The sequence below is a fragment of the Moschus berezovskii genome, chromosome 6 (assembly GCF_049115385.1).
Source record: "Moschus berezovskii isolate FMDL1 chromosome 6, NW_MosBer_1.0, whole genome shotgun sequence".
Classification (NCBI taxonomy): domain Eukaryota; kingdom Metazoa; phylum Chordata; class Mammalia; order Artiodactyla; family Moschidae; genus Moschus; species Moschus berezovskii.
In genome coordinates, this window is record NC_142465.1 from 67380888 (window position 1) to 67396515 (window position 15628).

Consider the following 15628-nt stretch of genomic DNA (forward strand, 5'->3'; position numbering starts at 1 on the left):
TTTTTTTTAGGAAAAAGAATGTGTTAGAGCAGTACTTTGATAATGAGATTTTTTTTTACCCTGTGTTTAAAAGTCTGAAGAGGATCACTGTGTATTTGTTACCTAATGGTTGGCTATTTAATTTTAGCTCATATAGAGAATATTTAGGCCTTTAAAGTGACATGATCAGAGAAACAGAAAAATGTCTGATCTTGTCTCTGGTTATGTTTCTAAGCAATTCCATTTTGTTCATAGGATGGTACAGACTGTGAGAATTTCCAGGAGTTTTTATCTTTAAATGGACATCTTCTTGGACGACAGCCATTTCCTAATATTGTGCAACTGGGCCTCTGTGAAATGGAAACTTCAGAGGTTTATCGGCAAGCTAAGCTGCAGGCCAAGCAGGAGGTCGATAACGGAATGCTTTACCTGGAGTGGGTGTAAGTAGGTTAGGAGAGAAACCAGAGGGAGCAGAGCGCTGACTATGTCATTATTTCTCAGGTAGTGGATACATTCACTCCAGGAAGATTTAACTACTTTGGAAAGGGCTCAAACTTTTAATAAGCATTCTTACTTATTGAAAAGTTCTAGAAAAGTAACCATGTGTTTTCAAAGAGTCTGTTGAAGTAGATGCTTGCCTGTAAGTTGACTTTTGATAAATCATCCTAAATATTGGTATAAATGCTTTACTTATTTGTAATACATTGTAGTAGCGAAGGGCATTGTGTTTGAAGCTACAAACCTAGGTTTGTGACTCAGTTCTGGAACCTAAGAGTTTTGTGATTTTTGAACAAGTTACAGGTTACTTTTCCTTTCTTATACATCAAGTAGTGATAGCTTTTAAAATAAGTTCTGTTTTTGTGACAATTTAAATGAGATGTTGGATATAAAGTGATGAGTACTTTGCCTGGCATATAGCCCTTATTGGGCTTCCCTGGTAGCTCAGCTGGTAAAGAATCCATCTGCAAGGCAGGAGACCCAGGGTTGATTGCTGGGTCAGGAAGATCCCCTGGAGAAGGGAATGGCTACCCACACCAATATTCTTGCTTGGAGAATTCCATGGGCAGAGGAGCCTGGTGGGCTCTGGCTCTAGGTTGCCTGGGCTTGACTCCTGGCTCATGCTGTTTTTCAGTTGTGCATTATTAGAAGAGAGTTACTCAGCTTCTCTTGCCTAGTGGTACTATTTCATAGCATTATTGTGAGGATTAAATGAATGTGTGTGTATATGTAAACATAAATTTGTAGGTTGCTTAGAACAGTACTTAGATCTTAGACAGTGCTCCATGAATATTAGTAGTTGTTGTTAAGAATAAATAGCATTTAGTATTTTGCCTGGTTTATATACAGTTGAATTTGTGTCTTAGTGACTAAAATAGAATGGTAATACTTGGTCTCATAATCAGATGAGCATAGATTTAGTTCTTGTTTTCTTTTGAATTGTTGAGTTTGTTATTATTTTTTCTTTTTTTTCTCATTTCATCAGTTGTATTTCAGCCCTGTGATACTTAGTCATTCATAGCTGTATCATTGTTTTTTTTTTTTTTTTTTTTTCTGGCTCTGTGGCTTGTTGAGATCACAGTTCCCTGACCAAGAGTGGAATCCCTGTCCCTTACAGTGGAAGCATGGAGTCCCAACCACTGGCCTGCCAGGGAATTCCCTTTATAGCTGTATTTTTTTATTTTTTTTATTTCTAAAAAAAGAATTTTATTAAAAAAGCACAAATGCAAAGAAATGAACAGAGGAAAATTTATGCGTCGAACCTGGACTGGTCACTTATGATAATATACATGCTACAATTCCATTCTCCCCAATCATTCCACCTTCACCCTCTCCCACAGAGTCCCAAAGACTGTTCTAAATGCCTATGTCTCTTTTGCAGTCTCTTATACAGGGTTCAGGTTACCATTTTTCTAAATTCCATATGTATGCGTTAATATACTGTATTTTTTTAATTAATAAATTGATTAATTATTTTTGGTTGTGCTCGAACTTTGTTGCTGCGTGGCTTTTCTCTAGTTGCAATACGGGCTTCTCATTGTGGTAGCTTCTTGTTGCAGAGCACAGGCTCTGGGGCGCACAGACTTCAGTTGTTGCAGCTCTGGGGCTCTAGAGCTTAGACTCAGTAATTGTGTTGCACAGGCTTAGTTGCTCCACAGCATGTGGGATCTTCCTGAGTCAGGTATAGAGCTCATGTCTCATGTATTGGCAGGTGGGCTCTTTACTACTGAGCTGCTGGGTAAGACTTAACTGGGTTTGACCAGGTCATGTTCAAAGACGCCTTATTTTTCAGTATAGAAAACTTTTCTGTTCCTTCTTTAGAAAGTTTAGGTTCATATAAACTTAATTTAACTGAGTTTCAGCTTTCAAAGAAATCATTTATTCATAGATTCATTTGTTATTTAATACTTTTTGGCTATATGTGCATCATTGTGACTGGTCAGTTTCCAAACTTTGAGAAATTGAGTAGATAGTGGAAAGTAGTTTCTTAATCTTACTCTCTAAACTTTGCTGATAACTTACCTGTTCATCCTCTGGATTCTCATCACTCTAGTTTTTGTAGCTTGTTTTTTATTACTTCTAGTGAAGTTTAATACTTCCTAGGCAAGATTTGAGTCTGACTTACCTTTGTGTTCCCTTTTTTCCTTTGGTCTATTTTGTGTGTGACACTTGCTTAGAATAGGTATCATTACTTACATTTACATATGAGGAAAAGGAAACTTACTAGCTTACGTTATTTGTGTACTAGCTCAACATTCAGAAAACTAAGATTATGGCATCTGGTCCCATCACTTCATGGGAAATAGATGTGGAAACAGTGGCTGACTTTATTTTGGGGGGCTCCAAAATCACTGCAGATGGTGACTGCAGCCATGAAACTAAAAGACGCTTACTTCTTGGAAGGAAGGTTATGACCAACCTAGATAGCATATTAAAAAGCAGAGACGTTACTTTGCCAACAAAGGTCCATCTAGTCAAGGCTATGGTTTTTCCCATGGTCATGTATGGATATGAGAGTTGGACTGTGAAGAAAGCTGAGTGCCGAAGAATTGATGCTTTTGAACTGTGGTGCTGGAGAAGACTCTTGAGAGTCCCTTGTACTGCAAGGAGATCCAACCAGTCCATCCTAAGGGAGATCAGTCCTGGATGTTCATTGGAGGGACTGATGTTGAAGCAGAAACTCCAATACTTTGGCCACCTGATGGGAAGAGTTGACTCATTGGAAAAGACCCTGATGCTGGGAAGGATTGGGGGCAGGAGGGAAAGGGGACGACAGAGGATGAGATGGCTGGATGGCATCACCGACTCAATGGACATGGGTTTGGGTTGACTCTGGGAGTTGGTAATGGACAGGGAGGCCTGGCGTGCTGCGATTCATGGGGTCGCAAAGAGCTGGACACGACTGAGCGACTGAACTGAACACATCCAATAAGTAGTAGAATTAGGGTGGCATTTTTGGTTTATCTGACTCCTAACCTTTGACTCTTAAGATGATACCATTTAATATACTTGCTTATAGTGACTAGGGTGTGTGTGTGTAATTTGGACACTGTTCTAATACTTTCCCCATTTTAAGTATGTGCATTACATGGCTTTATCCTTTAGCCTTGTAAAGTAATATATATATATATATATATATATATATAGTAGTGGAATAGTATTTAGTAGATTAAGATACAAAGAAAATCACATTTTTTTCCTCTATATCGGAATAATTAGAGAAGAGCAGTTTTAAAGTGCACATCATAATGGTGGGTGTAATGTCATATTTTAGTTAGGGAATGAGCTTCATTTTGGTATAACTTTCCTTTTAAAAAAGATGGAGATTTTTTTGGCGGTTTTTCCTTTCATAATGTTTTCTCTGCACTTGTTATTAATGTATCAAAGAAAAATAAAAAGTGATGTGTATTTGATTAACTAGATATTTATAATACATGATAGGCTGCTTGATATAGGATAACTTTTATCTTAAAATGGTGCTTTCTGTTATGCTTTTTTACTTCAGGTGATCTCTGCTATCATTTACATGTTGGTAATATAAGAGTTTTGTATTTTTTGGAGCATAACTGTTAAAAGAGTTTATTATGGAAAGAAAATGATTACTTTTATTTATTTGGTTTCTATTCATTTTTTCCTTATATTTAGAAACAAAAAAAACATGAAGAACCTCTCCCGCTTGGTTGTCCGCCCCCATATAGATGCTGTTTACCATGCTTGCTTTTCTGAAGATGGTCAAAGAATAGGTTCTTGTGGAGCTGATAAAACTTTACAGGTAAACTTCTCTCTCGAGAAAAATTGAGTCATGTACCTAATACTGGGTGTATTTTTTTTTTTTTTTTCTTTTTTGGCCATGCCACATGGCTTGTAGGATCTTAGTTCTCCAACCAAGAATTGAACCTGGGCTCTGGCAGTGAAAGTGCCGAGTCCTAACCATTAGACTGCCAGGGAATTCCTGTGTTCATATTAAAGTATATTTCAATTCTGAAACTCAAGAAAATTACACATTAGGAGTAGAGGAACGTTCAGATCTCTTGAACATCTTTATGAAAGATTGCTCTATAGATTTAAAGGATATGGTGGTGTGTTTTCATAATTACAAACTTGCCAAGTGATGTGGAAGTGCCTTTTACTTAGCATTTGGTTACTGTCACCCATGTGCCAGCTAAGGGTAATGAGGCGGTGATCACTGCTAAAGGACAGAAGGATGTCATAGCTCAGTGAACAGGACTCTGATTAAAAACTGCTGATTAAATCAAATACCTGTTTTATCACAGGCTTGGGAAACTTTGACTGTAAATAGGAATTGGACTAGACTATTTCCTAAGGTGCTTGAAGGTGCTTTCTTTAATTTCTCATTTGTTTCAGATAGCATGATTGAATGCTTTTCTTTTCAATTGGTATTGAACCTTTTGATTTTGAAGGAAACAAAAATTAGTTTTAAAACACTTAAATTTAAGATTACCAAGGACTTCCCTGGTCATCTAGTGGCTAAGACTCCATGTTCCCAGCTCACGGGGCCCAGGTTCGATCCCTGGGTGGGGAACTAGATCCCACATGCTGCAACTAAGAGTTCATGTGCTGCAACTAAAAAAGATCCCACATACCGCAAGTAAGACCTGATGCAGCCAAATAAATAAATAATATTTTTTTAAAAATTAAGATTGCAAGGCTGTGATTGTAAGCCTTACTTCTATATGTGTACTTGATTACCACTTATATTAATTTGGCTTTTGAGCCACAGAAAGCATAATGAATAATTTGTTTTCTGTTGATTGTTAAGAATTTGCTAAGCTGTTTTCAAGAACCTAAGCTATCCTGTCAGTTCTTTTTATTGATGTTATAAACATTTAACAAGGGACAATTTTCTTTTTTATGTTAAGGCATACAAATTCTGACAAATTTTGATTTTTTTGGATTGATATTGCCAAGGTTCACTTCTCTTGCAAAATAATAGTGATTAAGATCTTTTAAAGAAATATTTTTTATTGAATGATGACCCATGGGTAAGCAGTTATAGTAAAAAGATCTTATTGTTGTATGTATAGGTATTCAAAGCTGAAACAGGAGAGAAACTTCTAGAAATCAAGGCTCATGAGGATGAAGTGCTTTGCTGTGCATTCTCTGCAGATGACAGGTTTATAGCAACCTGCTCAGTGGATAAAAAAGTGAAGGTATGAAACTATTTTCCTCTTGAGTTGTAACCACCATAAAATTCATTTTCTGTTATTGAGGGACTAGAATAAGTTGGGTTAAAGGACTCTTGCCTGTTGATCTACTAACTTGAGGCCAACCAGTTTTTATCCACTATAAATTAATGCTGTCTAAAATTTTTGATTTATAAGCACAAGCAAAAATACCTAGGCTGATCAGCCCATGATATTTATCAGGCAGCTGAGAAAAGCAATTTCAAATTAATGAATTTTCCTGCCATTTATTGGTAAATCTGTGAGTTAAATATCAGTTGAAATCTCTGAGTGTATTGTGATCGGAAGTGTTGTTGCACAGAATTGTTGTCTGAGATTGCTTCCTGTTGTACAATAAATAATCTGTGAAGTGCAACCCAGATTTTTTATCTTTATGAACTGTCTGTATTCAGTGCAAAACTAGATGAATAGACATACTAACACTCAGGTTACTAGTCTACAAAGTAAATAGAGAAAAGAAAACCCATTGACTTTTATGTTTATTCTTTTTTTTTTCTTTTATTCCTAAATTTGGCTTTAAGCCAGAGCATTTATGTGGAATTTAAGAGAACCTGAAGTTTAACATTAGAGGAATGTTTTATTTGATAAGTGGAGGGAAATCATCATTGTAGGCTTTTTTCCAAAAGGGGTGTGGAGTGCTGAATCTGGAGAGGTGGGTTGGGCCTTAGTGGACCTGGGAGCATGAAAGTGACTTTAAAGTTTTCCTGAAGTTTGCACCTACTTGAAGACGACCTTGGAGTGTCCAGGAAAAATCTACTTCTTGAGAGATTGGACTCTGTGGCTTTACAACCAACCAGTTAGTTTACTTTGTAGCCTCTATTCTGAGTCAGGCTTGGAGTTGGCTATTCTGTGCTGTTCCATAGTCAGAGCTATGTGGTTCAAGTTTCTGTTTGTAAGAAATTTAAAGCAAGAGGTTGAAATACTTATTGAAGAATTTTGAAATAAACTCTTTGGACCTCTGGGGAGTGCTTTGAGAGGATAAAACAAAATGCTGTGGAAGGGACATTAGTACCTCTAACAGTCCAAAGCCCAGTAAAGAATCACTAGGTAATTTATTTCTTTTGTTTCTTCAGTGGAACAGATTACTTTCATAGTAACCATGAAGAAGACTACTTGAGAACTTAACACTGCATGAGGCTTTATACTATGCACTTACTCATATTACATTATCCTTTTCTCACTACGTCTTGATAAGCGTTGATCACATTTTACAGATGAGGGAACAAGTTCAGAGATGAAGTTACTTCCCCAGGCTCATATTAACTAATACCTAGTGGAACCAGGATTGAAAGCTAGGTTTCCTTGAAACTCTAAAGCCTTTATTTTTTTCTCCTACTGACTCATCTGCCTTTACTTATTTATTATTACCTTGAAGTCAGCAGGTTTCTCAAGAGGCAGGTCAGGTGGTCTGGTATTCCATTCTCTTTCAGAATTTTCCACAGTTTATTGTGATCCACACAGTCAAAGGCTTTGGCATAGTCAATGAAGCAGAAATAGATGTTTTTCTGAAACTCTCTTGCTTTCTCCATGATCCACTGGATGTTGGCAATTTGATCTCTGGTGCCTCTGCCTTTTCTAAAACCTGCTTGAACATCTGGGAGTTCACGGTTCACATATTGGTGAAGCCTGGCTTGGAGAATTTTGAGCATGACTTTACTAGCGTGTGAGATGAGTGCAATTGTGCGGTAGTTTGAGCATTCTTTGGCATTCCCTTTCTTTGGGATTGGAATGAAGACTGACCTTTTCCAGTCCTGTGGCCACTGCTGAGTTTTCCAAATTTGCTGGCATATTGAGTGCAGCACTTTCACAGCATCATCTTTCAGGATTTGAAATAGCTCAACTGGAATTCCATCACCTCCACTAGCTTTGTTCGTAGTGATGCTTCCTAAGGCCCACTTGACTTCACATTCCAGGATGTCTGGCTCTAGGTCAGTGATCACATTATCGTGACTATCCTGGTCGTGAAGATCTTTTTTGTACAGTTCTTCTGTGTATTCTTGCCACCTCTTCTTAATATCTTCTGCTTCTGTTAGGTCCCTACCATTTCTGTCCTTTATCGAGTCCATCTTTGCATGAAATGTTCCCTTGGAATCTCTAATTTTCTTGAAGAGATCTCTTGTTTTTCCTATTCTGTTGTCTACCCTTATGGCAGAAAGTGAAGAGGAACTCAAAAGCCTCTTGATGAAAGTGAAAGAGGAGAGTGAAAAGGTTGGCTTGAAGCTCAACATTCAGAAAACAAAGATCATGGCATCTGGTCCCATCACTTCATGGAAAATAGATGGAAAAACAGTGGAAACAGTGTCAGACTTTATTTTTTTGGGCTCCAAAATCACTGCAGATGCTGATTGCAGCCATGAAGTTAAAAGACGCTTACTCCTCGGAAGGAAAGTTATGACCAACCTAGATAACATATTAAAAAGCAGAGACATTACTTTGCCAACCAAGGTCCATCTAGTCAAGGCTATGGTTTTTCCCGTGGTCATGTATGGATGTGAGAGTTGGACTGTGAAGAAAGCTGAGTGCCGAAGAATTGATGCTTTTGAACTGTGGTGTTGGAGAAGACTCTTGAGAGTCCCTTGTACTGCAAGGAGATCCAGTCAGTCCATTCTAAAGGAGATCAGTCCTGGGTGTTCATTGGAAGGACTGATGTTGAAGCTGAAACTCCAATACTTTAGCCACCTCATGCTTCGGGTTGACTAACTGGAAAAGACTCTGATGCTGGGAAAGGTTGGGTGCGGGAGGAGAAGGGGACGACCGAGAATGAGATGGCTGGATGGCATCACCGACTCTGTGGACATGACTTTGAGTGAGCTCCAGGAGTTGATGATGGACAGGGAGGCCTGGTGTGCTGTGATTCATGGGGTCGCGGAGAGTCGGACACGACTGAGCAACTGAACTGAAGTCAGCGGAACACTTGTCAAGTTCTTTGTCATTCAACACCATGAATTGTGGAAGACAGGTGAAAGTATCCCCATCCTCAGAGTAGGGAGCTGAGATGCAGGTAAATTAAGGACTTGACTAGGTACACCCAGCTTAAAAATGGTAGAGCTGGGCCTTGGACTGGCTGTGTTTAATTTTTCTGATCTGAAGTCCATTATCCCATCCCCTTTATAACACTGCTCTGCCTGCTGTCATTCATTTGAACATGTGAAATCTTGCCATTGAAAAATGTAATGTTTTGCATTACTTGCAGGTAATTAAAAAAAAATTCTAGCAAAATGCTGACATTTTAGGGAAGGGGGAGATATTCATTAGTATCATGTCTGACTGGAAAAACCTGGCAGACAGGATGGGTAACATCTGCAAAACAGCTCACATTTGCTTTGCTTCTCTATTTTCCCTTTGAAAATAAAGGTACTTATAAACTTTATTCTCTTCAGATTTGGAATTCAATGACTGGGGAACTAGTGCGTATCTATGATGAACACTCAGAGCAAGTCAATTGCTGCCACTTCACCAACAACAGTAATCACCTTCTCTTAGCCACTGGTTCAAATGACTACTTCCTTAAAGTAAGTGTGAATGAGAATCGTGTAGATAAGTTTGATAGATACATCAGAACATCTACTTTGATTTTTTTTCATATATTGTGTTAATCAAGGATCTTTTGGTTATAGGGATAGAAACTTTCATATTAGCTTAAGCAACAACAGCAAAAAGGGTATTACTGGCTCTTGAAACTGGAAAGTTTGGAAGAAGCCTGTCTTCAGGCATAGCTGATTCCAGATGCCTAAACTACATTCTCAGGCTCTTAAACTCCTCCTCCATCTCTGGATCCTGTTTCCCTTTGTGTTGATTCAGGCATATTCTATCTGTGTGGCAGGAAATATGGGTATCCTTAGCTCCAGGTGTGCATGGTTACTACAGCTCATAATCACAGAGTAAGGGCCTGTAGTTTTCCCATAGAGAAAACTGTGGTGTACAATATATGCTTGTAACTTATTTTATACGTGATAGTTTGTACCTCTTAATCCCCTGCCCCTATCTTACCCTCCCTTCCTTCTTTTCACTGGTAACCACTAGCTTGTTCTCTGTATCTATAGTCTGTTTCTTTTTTGTTATATTCACTAGTTTGTTGTATTTTTTAGATTTCACATGTAAGTGATATCATACAGTATTTGTCTTTCTCTGACTTAATTAAAATTAGTGCTTCTCAAGATGGAAAATTGTTTGAGATAGATACACAACAAATATCTGTGAATAACTTTTGACGTTTCCTTTTAACATTTTGTAGGATGAGGAAGTTCATATTTCCTTTTTTTAAATATAGACAAAATTCTCTTAAGATGTGGGAAGTGGTTATTGGTTCGTCAACCGTTTTAATTAAGGACAAATTTTACTTTAAGACCTGTCATTCCACACCTGCATTTCCGTGAGGTCTGTTAGAACTTACTTCTTGTGCTTTTTGAACTGAGATAAGTCAATGAAAAGATGTAAATCTGAAGTTGCCCCCATGTAACTTGTGTTATCTGCAGATTTGGGTTTATCTAGGACTGGGATTGGAGAAGGCAATGGCAAGCCACTCCAGTACTATTGCCTAGAAAATCCCATGGATGGAGGAGCCTGGTAGCCTGTAGTCCATGGGGTCGCTAAGGGTCGGACACGACTGAGCAACTTCACTTTCACTTTTTACTTTCACACATTGGAGAAGGAAATGGCAACCCACTGCAGTGTTCTTGCCTGGAGAATCCCAGGGACGGGGGAGCCTGGTGGGCTTCCGTCTATGGGGTCACACAGAGTCGGACACGACTGAAGTGACTTAGCAGCAGCAGCAGCAGCAGGATTGGGATTGGAGAAGGCAATGGCATCCCACTCCAATATTCTTGCCTGGAAAATCCCATGGATAGAGGAGCCTGGTAGGCTGCAGTCCATGAGGTCAGACATGACTGAGCGACTTCACTTTCACTTTTCACTTTCATGCATTGGAGAAGGAAATGGCAACCCACTCCAGTGTTCTTGCCTAGAGAATCCCAGGGACGGGGGAGTCTGGTGGACTGCCGTCTATGGTGTCACACAGAGTCGGACACGAAAGTGACTTAGCAGCAGCAGGACTGGGATTAAAGGAGCCCAAAATGGAGATGGACATAAAGATCAGGATTTACCTCATTTACTGATTAGTCCCAAAGGATTTTTACCAAAATTAATTTTGGGAGATAAAGGATTTCTCCTCCTCTGTTTAACCTAGGTAGCATAACTCACCAGAGATGACTGTTGCCTTTTGTTTACATTTTTTATACTTTTCAAACATACCCCAAAGGAGAAAGAATAATAATGAACCCCATGGTGTTTGTTGCCTAGCTCCAACAATATCAGCATTTTGCCAAGCATATTTTATTCCCCAACCACTTCCCATTTTTTTTTTTGGACTGAGCAGTTTATAGCATATCCCATCATTTCATTCAGAATACTTCGGCATGTATCTCTCAGGTATAAAACATAAATGGCATGTCATTATCATACCTAGCATAATAAACGATTTCATAGTATACCTGGTCCATATTAATTTTTTCTTACTAGTCTCAAAACATCTTTCTACCATAGATTTGGGCTTCCCAAGGTGGTGCTAGTGGTAAAGAATCTGCCTTCCAATGATGGAGATGTAAGAGATGTAGGTTCGATCCCTGGGTTGAGAAGATTCCCTGGAGAAGAAGATGGCAACCTACTCCAGTCAGAGTCCAAACTTCAAGTGGTGTTTGGTTGATAGGTCTCTTAAGACACTTTTATTCTATAAATGTTCTCCTTCCTGCTACCTCTTTTTTTATGCCACTGATTTGTTAGAGAAATTGAGTCAGTTTTCCTGTGGAATGTCCCACATTCTGGATTTGGTTGACTGCTTCCAGGAAGGGTTGTTTAACTTGCTGGTCTGATCCATTATGTTTGCTGTCAGATGAATCTATATCTATCTTTACAGTCTTTGTATTTTTGAATCATTTTTTAGAGTGTTAATAGATTTTAGCCTAGTTAGTAGACTCAAGGTTTGTATCAGGAAATCTTAGCAATGACCATTTATAGAGTTGGATAACTTAGCATCCCAAAAAATTACAAATGTAATTTATTTTACATATTACTTATTATAAAGCTGAATAAAAAAAATTTCAAACTGCTTTGTTAAAAATAAGCAATGGCTAGTTTAGTGCTCAGATGAAAGTCTAGGTAAGTCTTCAAATCCCTTAGATTTAGGTGCTGATCTAAGGGCCACCCCACTGCTTGTTAATCACATGCTCACCTTAATGTTTGACACCTTTGTCAAACTGAATTGAACATATTCCTATAACTGGAAAAGCTTAATTGGGAGGGAAGGAAGAACTTTACATGATTTCTAACTTTTCCTCATTCAGTGGTAATTTTTCAGTTATCTTTTTATCTTTCTCAAATAGCTTTGGGATCTGAATCAAGAAGAATGTCGAAATACCATGTTTGGCCATACAAATTCAGTCAGTCACTGCAGATTTTCACCGGATGATCAGGTTTTGGCTAGTTGTTCAGCTGATGGAACATTAAAGGTATGCTTTTGTTCATTGTTAAAGTGGGTTTTTCATAACTGTATTATCTTATACTTGGGTTATGGAAATAGGTTTCTGTTTTTCACATTGCTATAGAAAGCTTCATCCTTCACCATCCAGGAGCATTTTTAATGTAACTGTAATTCCTTGTCATAATGGTTGTTTATTAATGATTTACCACCCTATGCTTTAAAGTTCATATAATTGAAATTCTTTAGTTTTTTTAGAAATGCATTTATTTATTAATATTTATTTTTGGCTGTGTTGGGTCTTTGTTGCTCGTTGGACTTTTCTCTAGTTTTGGCAAGTGGGGGCTACTCTCTAGTTAGGGTGCGTGGGCTTCTCATTGCAGTGGCTTCTCTTCTCTTCCTAGAGCATGGGTTCTAGGGCATGGGGAATTCAGTAGTTATAGCACCTGGGCTCAGCAGTTGCAGCTGCTTAGTTGCTGCAACTAAGCTGTGGGCTTAGTTGCTCCACAGCATGTGGGATCTCCCAGGATCAAGGATTGAACCCTCATCTCCTGCATTGGTAGGTGGATTCTTTACCACTGAGCCACCAGGGAAGCCCAAGTTCTTTAATTTTTAAACATTATATTTAATTTATGATTTATAAAACCTTTTGAGCTCTATGGTATCAAGTTTGTAAAGTTCTTGCTTTTATTTATCGTTCACTTATTCTGCTTATGTTCTTATATTCCTGTTCTTGAGAAATCATGGGGGGAAAGTCAGAGCTAGGGAAAAAAAAACGTATTCAGCCTCCTGAAATTTATAGTGTTTAAAAAAACTAAATTTTTAAAATCTCCACCTTGCTTCTCAGTAAGATCCCAATGTCGGTTTCTTTGCCATTTCCTGTCTCTGCTGTTATTCTGGCTTTCCTTTCGTGTTGAATCCAGCCCTTCTTGGACTTGTCATCTCTCTTCCTCATCTCCCTCCCATGCTATAGTGTTTGCTCTGGTTCATGGTGTCAGACCCTCATAGAAACCTTCTACTGTATATTTCCATCTCTCTTTATCCCAATACATAGCTGCTAGGCGAACTTTCTACCTCTATTTTCATCTTGCCTTTTTTAGCTGGAACATGAAAGTACCAAGTTCTAAATTTTATAAACCCAGGCTCATCAGACACATCTCTAAGGCTCTTCACCTTCATCATTCTTATCTCTGTTCCTATTCAATATATTAATTGTCACTTCTGGGCAAGATAATTTTGGGCGCTTATTTCAGCTACTGCCCCTATATATGTGTTTCATTAGTCTTTTTGGAATTTTTTTTTTTTTGCCTCCAATTCACTTGTCTTTAGTTTTTGATGACCCTCAACTTCATAAATTTAAACAGTAAATCCAAAGCCGCCTTCAGAAAGTGCTCTCTTATAACATCCATTCATCTGGTTGTTAGACTATATATCTATCTACCTGTATCTGTAGGTATAGATGGAAACTGCTTGATCTTCTGATTTCTACTTGTAAATTAAAAAATATTTATTTTAAAAAATTTTTGTTTGTGTCGGGTCTTCACTGCTGCATGGGCTTTTTCTCTAGTTGTGTTGAGTGGGGGCTACTCTAGATGCAGTATGCAGGCTTCTCATTGCTGTGGCTTCTCTTGTTGCAGAGCATGGGCTCTAGACATACAGGCTTCAGTAATTGCAGCACATGAGCTCAGTAGTCGGGGCTCCTAGGATCTAGAGCATAGGCTCAGTAGTTGTAGCCCATAGGCTTAGCTACTCTGTGGCATATGGGATCTTCCTGGACTAGGGATTGAACCCATGTCTTCTGCATTGGCAGGGGGATTCTTCACCACTGGGCCACCAGGGGAGCCCTCCACTTATAAATTTGTTGTATGGTTCAGTTCAGTCAATTTTCATGTGTCTTCTGTTTCTTTGATAAGGTTAAATATAGGTTTATGACCTGCAGAGACCTTGTCATCTTGTTATAACTCTCTAAAGTTCATTGTACACAGTTGTACTCAAAACATGTGCTCAGTAAATTTTCTTGGCATGTACCTCTTCCAGGGAAATACTTGAACCCACCAGGCTCTGTTTTGCTTGTTAGAGTCTCTAGAAATTTGTTAATGCTGCTAGGTGACTTTTAAGTTACAGCAAGCTAAACTCTCTTGATGCTCATCCTTTGGTTGAGTCTTTAACCTCTCTTTGTTGACTGAGGCTATCTCATTTTTGTATAGATTACTTCAGGGCATCTAGGGATTTTCTGGATAGAACGTTACTTTATAGAGTTTTCTAGCATTTAGTAGATGTTGGGAACATTCTTAGAATATTCAGGTAAATGGATTTGGCCTCTGTGACATGTTCTCTGTAAATACCAAATATATGTGTCTTTGGGATGATCCATGTCAGAGGAGGTTTTTCAGAGGTCTGGTGAAGGCAACGCTTTTCTGAAAGATTTTTTCAGTCCTATAAGTTTTTGATTTTTACTTAGAGAATGACTTCAGAAAGCATTTTATATCTCAAGGCAGGTTCTCCTTTTATCTCCATTGCTAATTCTAAGTTCTGGGAAGATTCAATTATTTTTAGGTTGCTTAATGTTGAAGAAAGTTGTGAAACCAGGCCATTTATCTGTTAAATAATTTCAATTTACAGAATTCAACTAGGCCTTTTTTGCTGTCAAGTAATGGTTTGTTCCCTGAATTGAATTCACCATAGTGCCTGTTCCAAATCTTTCTTGTTGTTCTTAAGCCCCCAACCCTGTCACTATATTGCTTTCTTCGTTCTATGGAGATAACTTTACCTCATACCTATTCAGAAGGTTGACACCACCCAAAAGCTACCCGTCATGAGCTCCCTCAGAAATTGCCATAAAAGACTCTACATGCTACACGCTAAGATGCTTCAGTTGTGTCTGACTCTTTGTGACCCTGTGGACCATAGCCTGCCAGGCTCCTCTGTCCATGGGAATCTCCAGGCAAAACTACTGGAGTGGGTTGGAGTGCCATGCCCTCCTTCAGGGAATCTTCCCCAACCCAGGGATTGAACCTGTGTCTCTTATGTCTTCTGCATTGGCAGGAGGGTTCTTTACCTCTAGTGCCACCTGGGAAGTAAAATGCTCTACTGCACTTCTTTTCTCTCATCTCCATGCTCAGGAAGTCCTCTGCTTGTGCCTACTGTTTCTTTTTTCCTTCTTCCTCTGACACCTTGCCCCATTGGTTATTTCTGTATTGCATTTTCAGTTTTTCTTTTCTTGTGAACCCCTTTCCACAGTTTACAGATGTTCTTGGGCCTTCCTAAGCATTATAAAACCAAAAAAGTGAAAACCCTTTGATTCTTCCTTGATTGTGTTATTCTCTGAAACATTCAGTTTTTCTTTCTGACTAGACCTTTAAATCACCTACACTTGCCTCCATTTCCTGTCTACTCGTTCACTGCTTAACCCTTTTTCAGCCTGGTTCTGTCTTCTACATATTCCCTTGAAGAGTAAAATCCAGTTTTATTTCAT

The 15628-nt window shown here is 38.6% G+C and overlaps 1 protein-coding gene across 5 annotated transcripts in view; it reads left to right on the forward strand.

Moving 5' to 3' along the window:
- APAF1 (apoptotic peptidase activating factor 1) overlaps positions 1-15628 on the forward strand; it is an 86146-nt gene that overhangs the window by 28567 nt on the left and 41951 nt on the right. For 4 of the 5 annotated variants that reach the window (XM_055394601.2, XM_055394600.2, XM_088837131.1 and 1 more), the window contains 5 exons: positions 235-419; positions 4123-4249; positions 5523-5648; positions 9062-9193; positions 12059-12184. In XM_055394601.2, the coding sequence (XP_055250576.2) occupies positions 235-419; positions 4123-4249; positions 5523-5648; positions 9062-9193; positions 12059-12184 (696 nt within the window). The remainder of the gene's footprint in view (positions 1-234; positions 420-4122; positions 4250-5522; positions 5649-9061; positions 9194-12058; positions 12185-15628) is intronic. The other variant, XM_055394602.2, reaches the window with a different exon arrangement.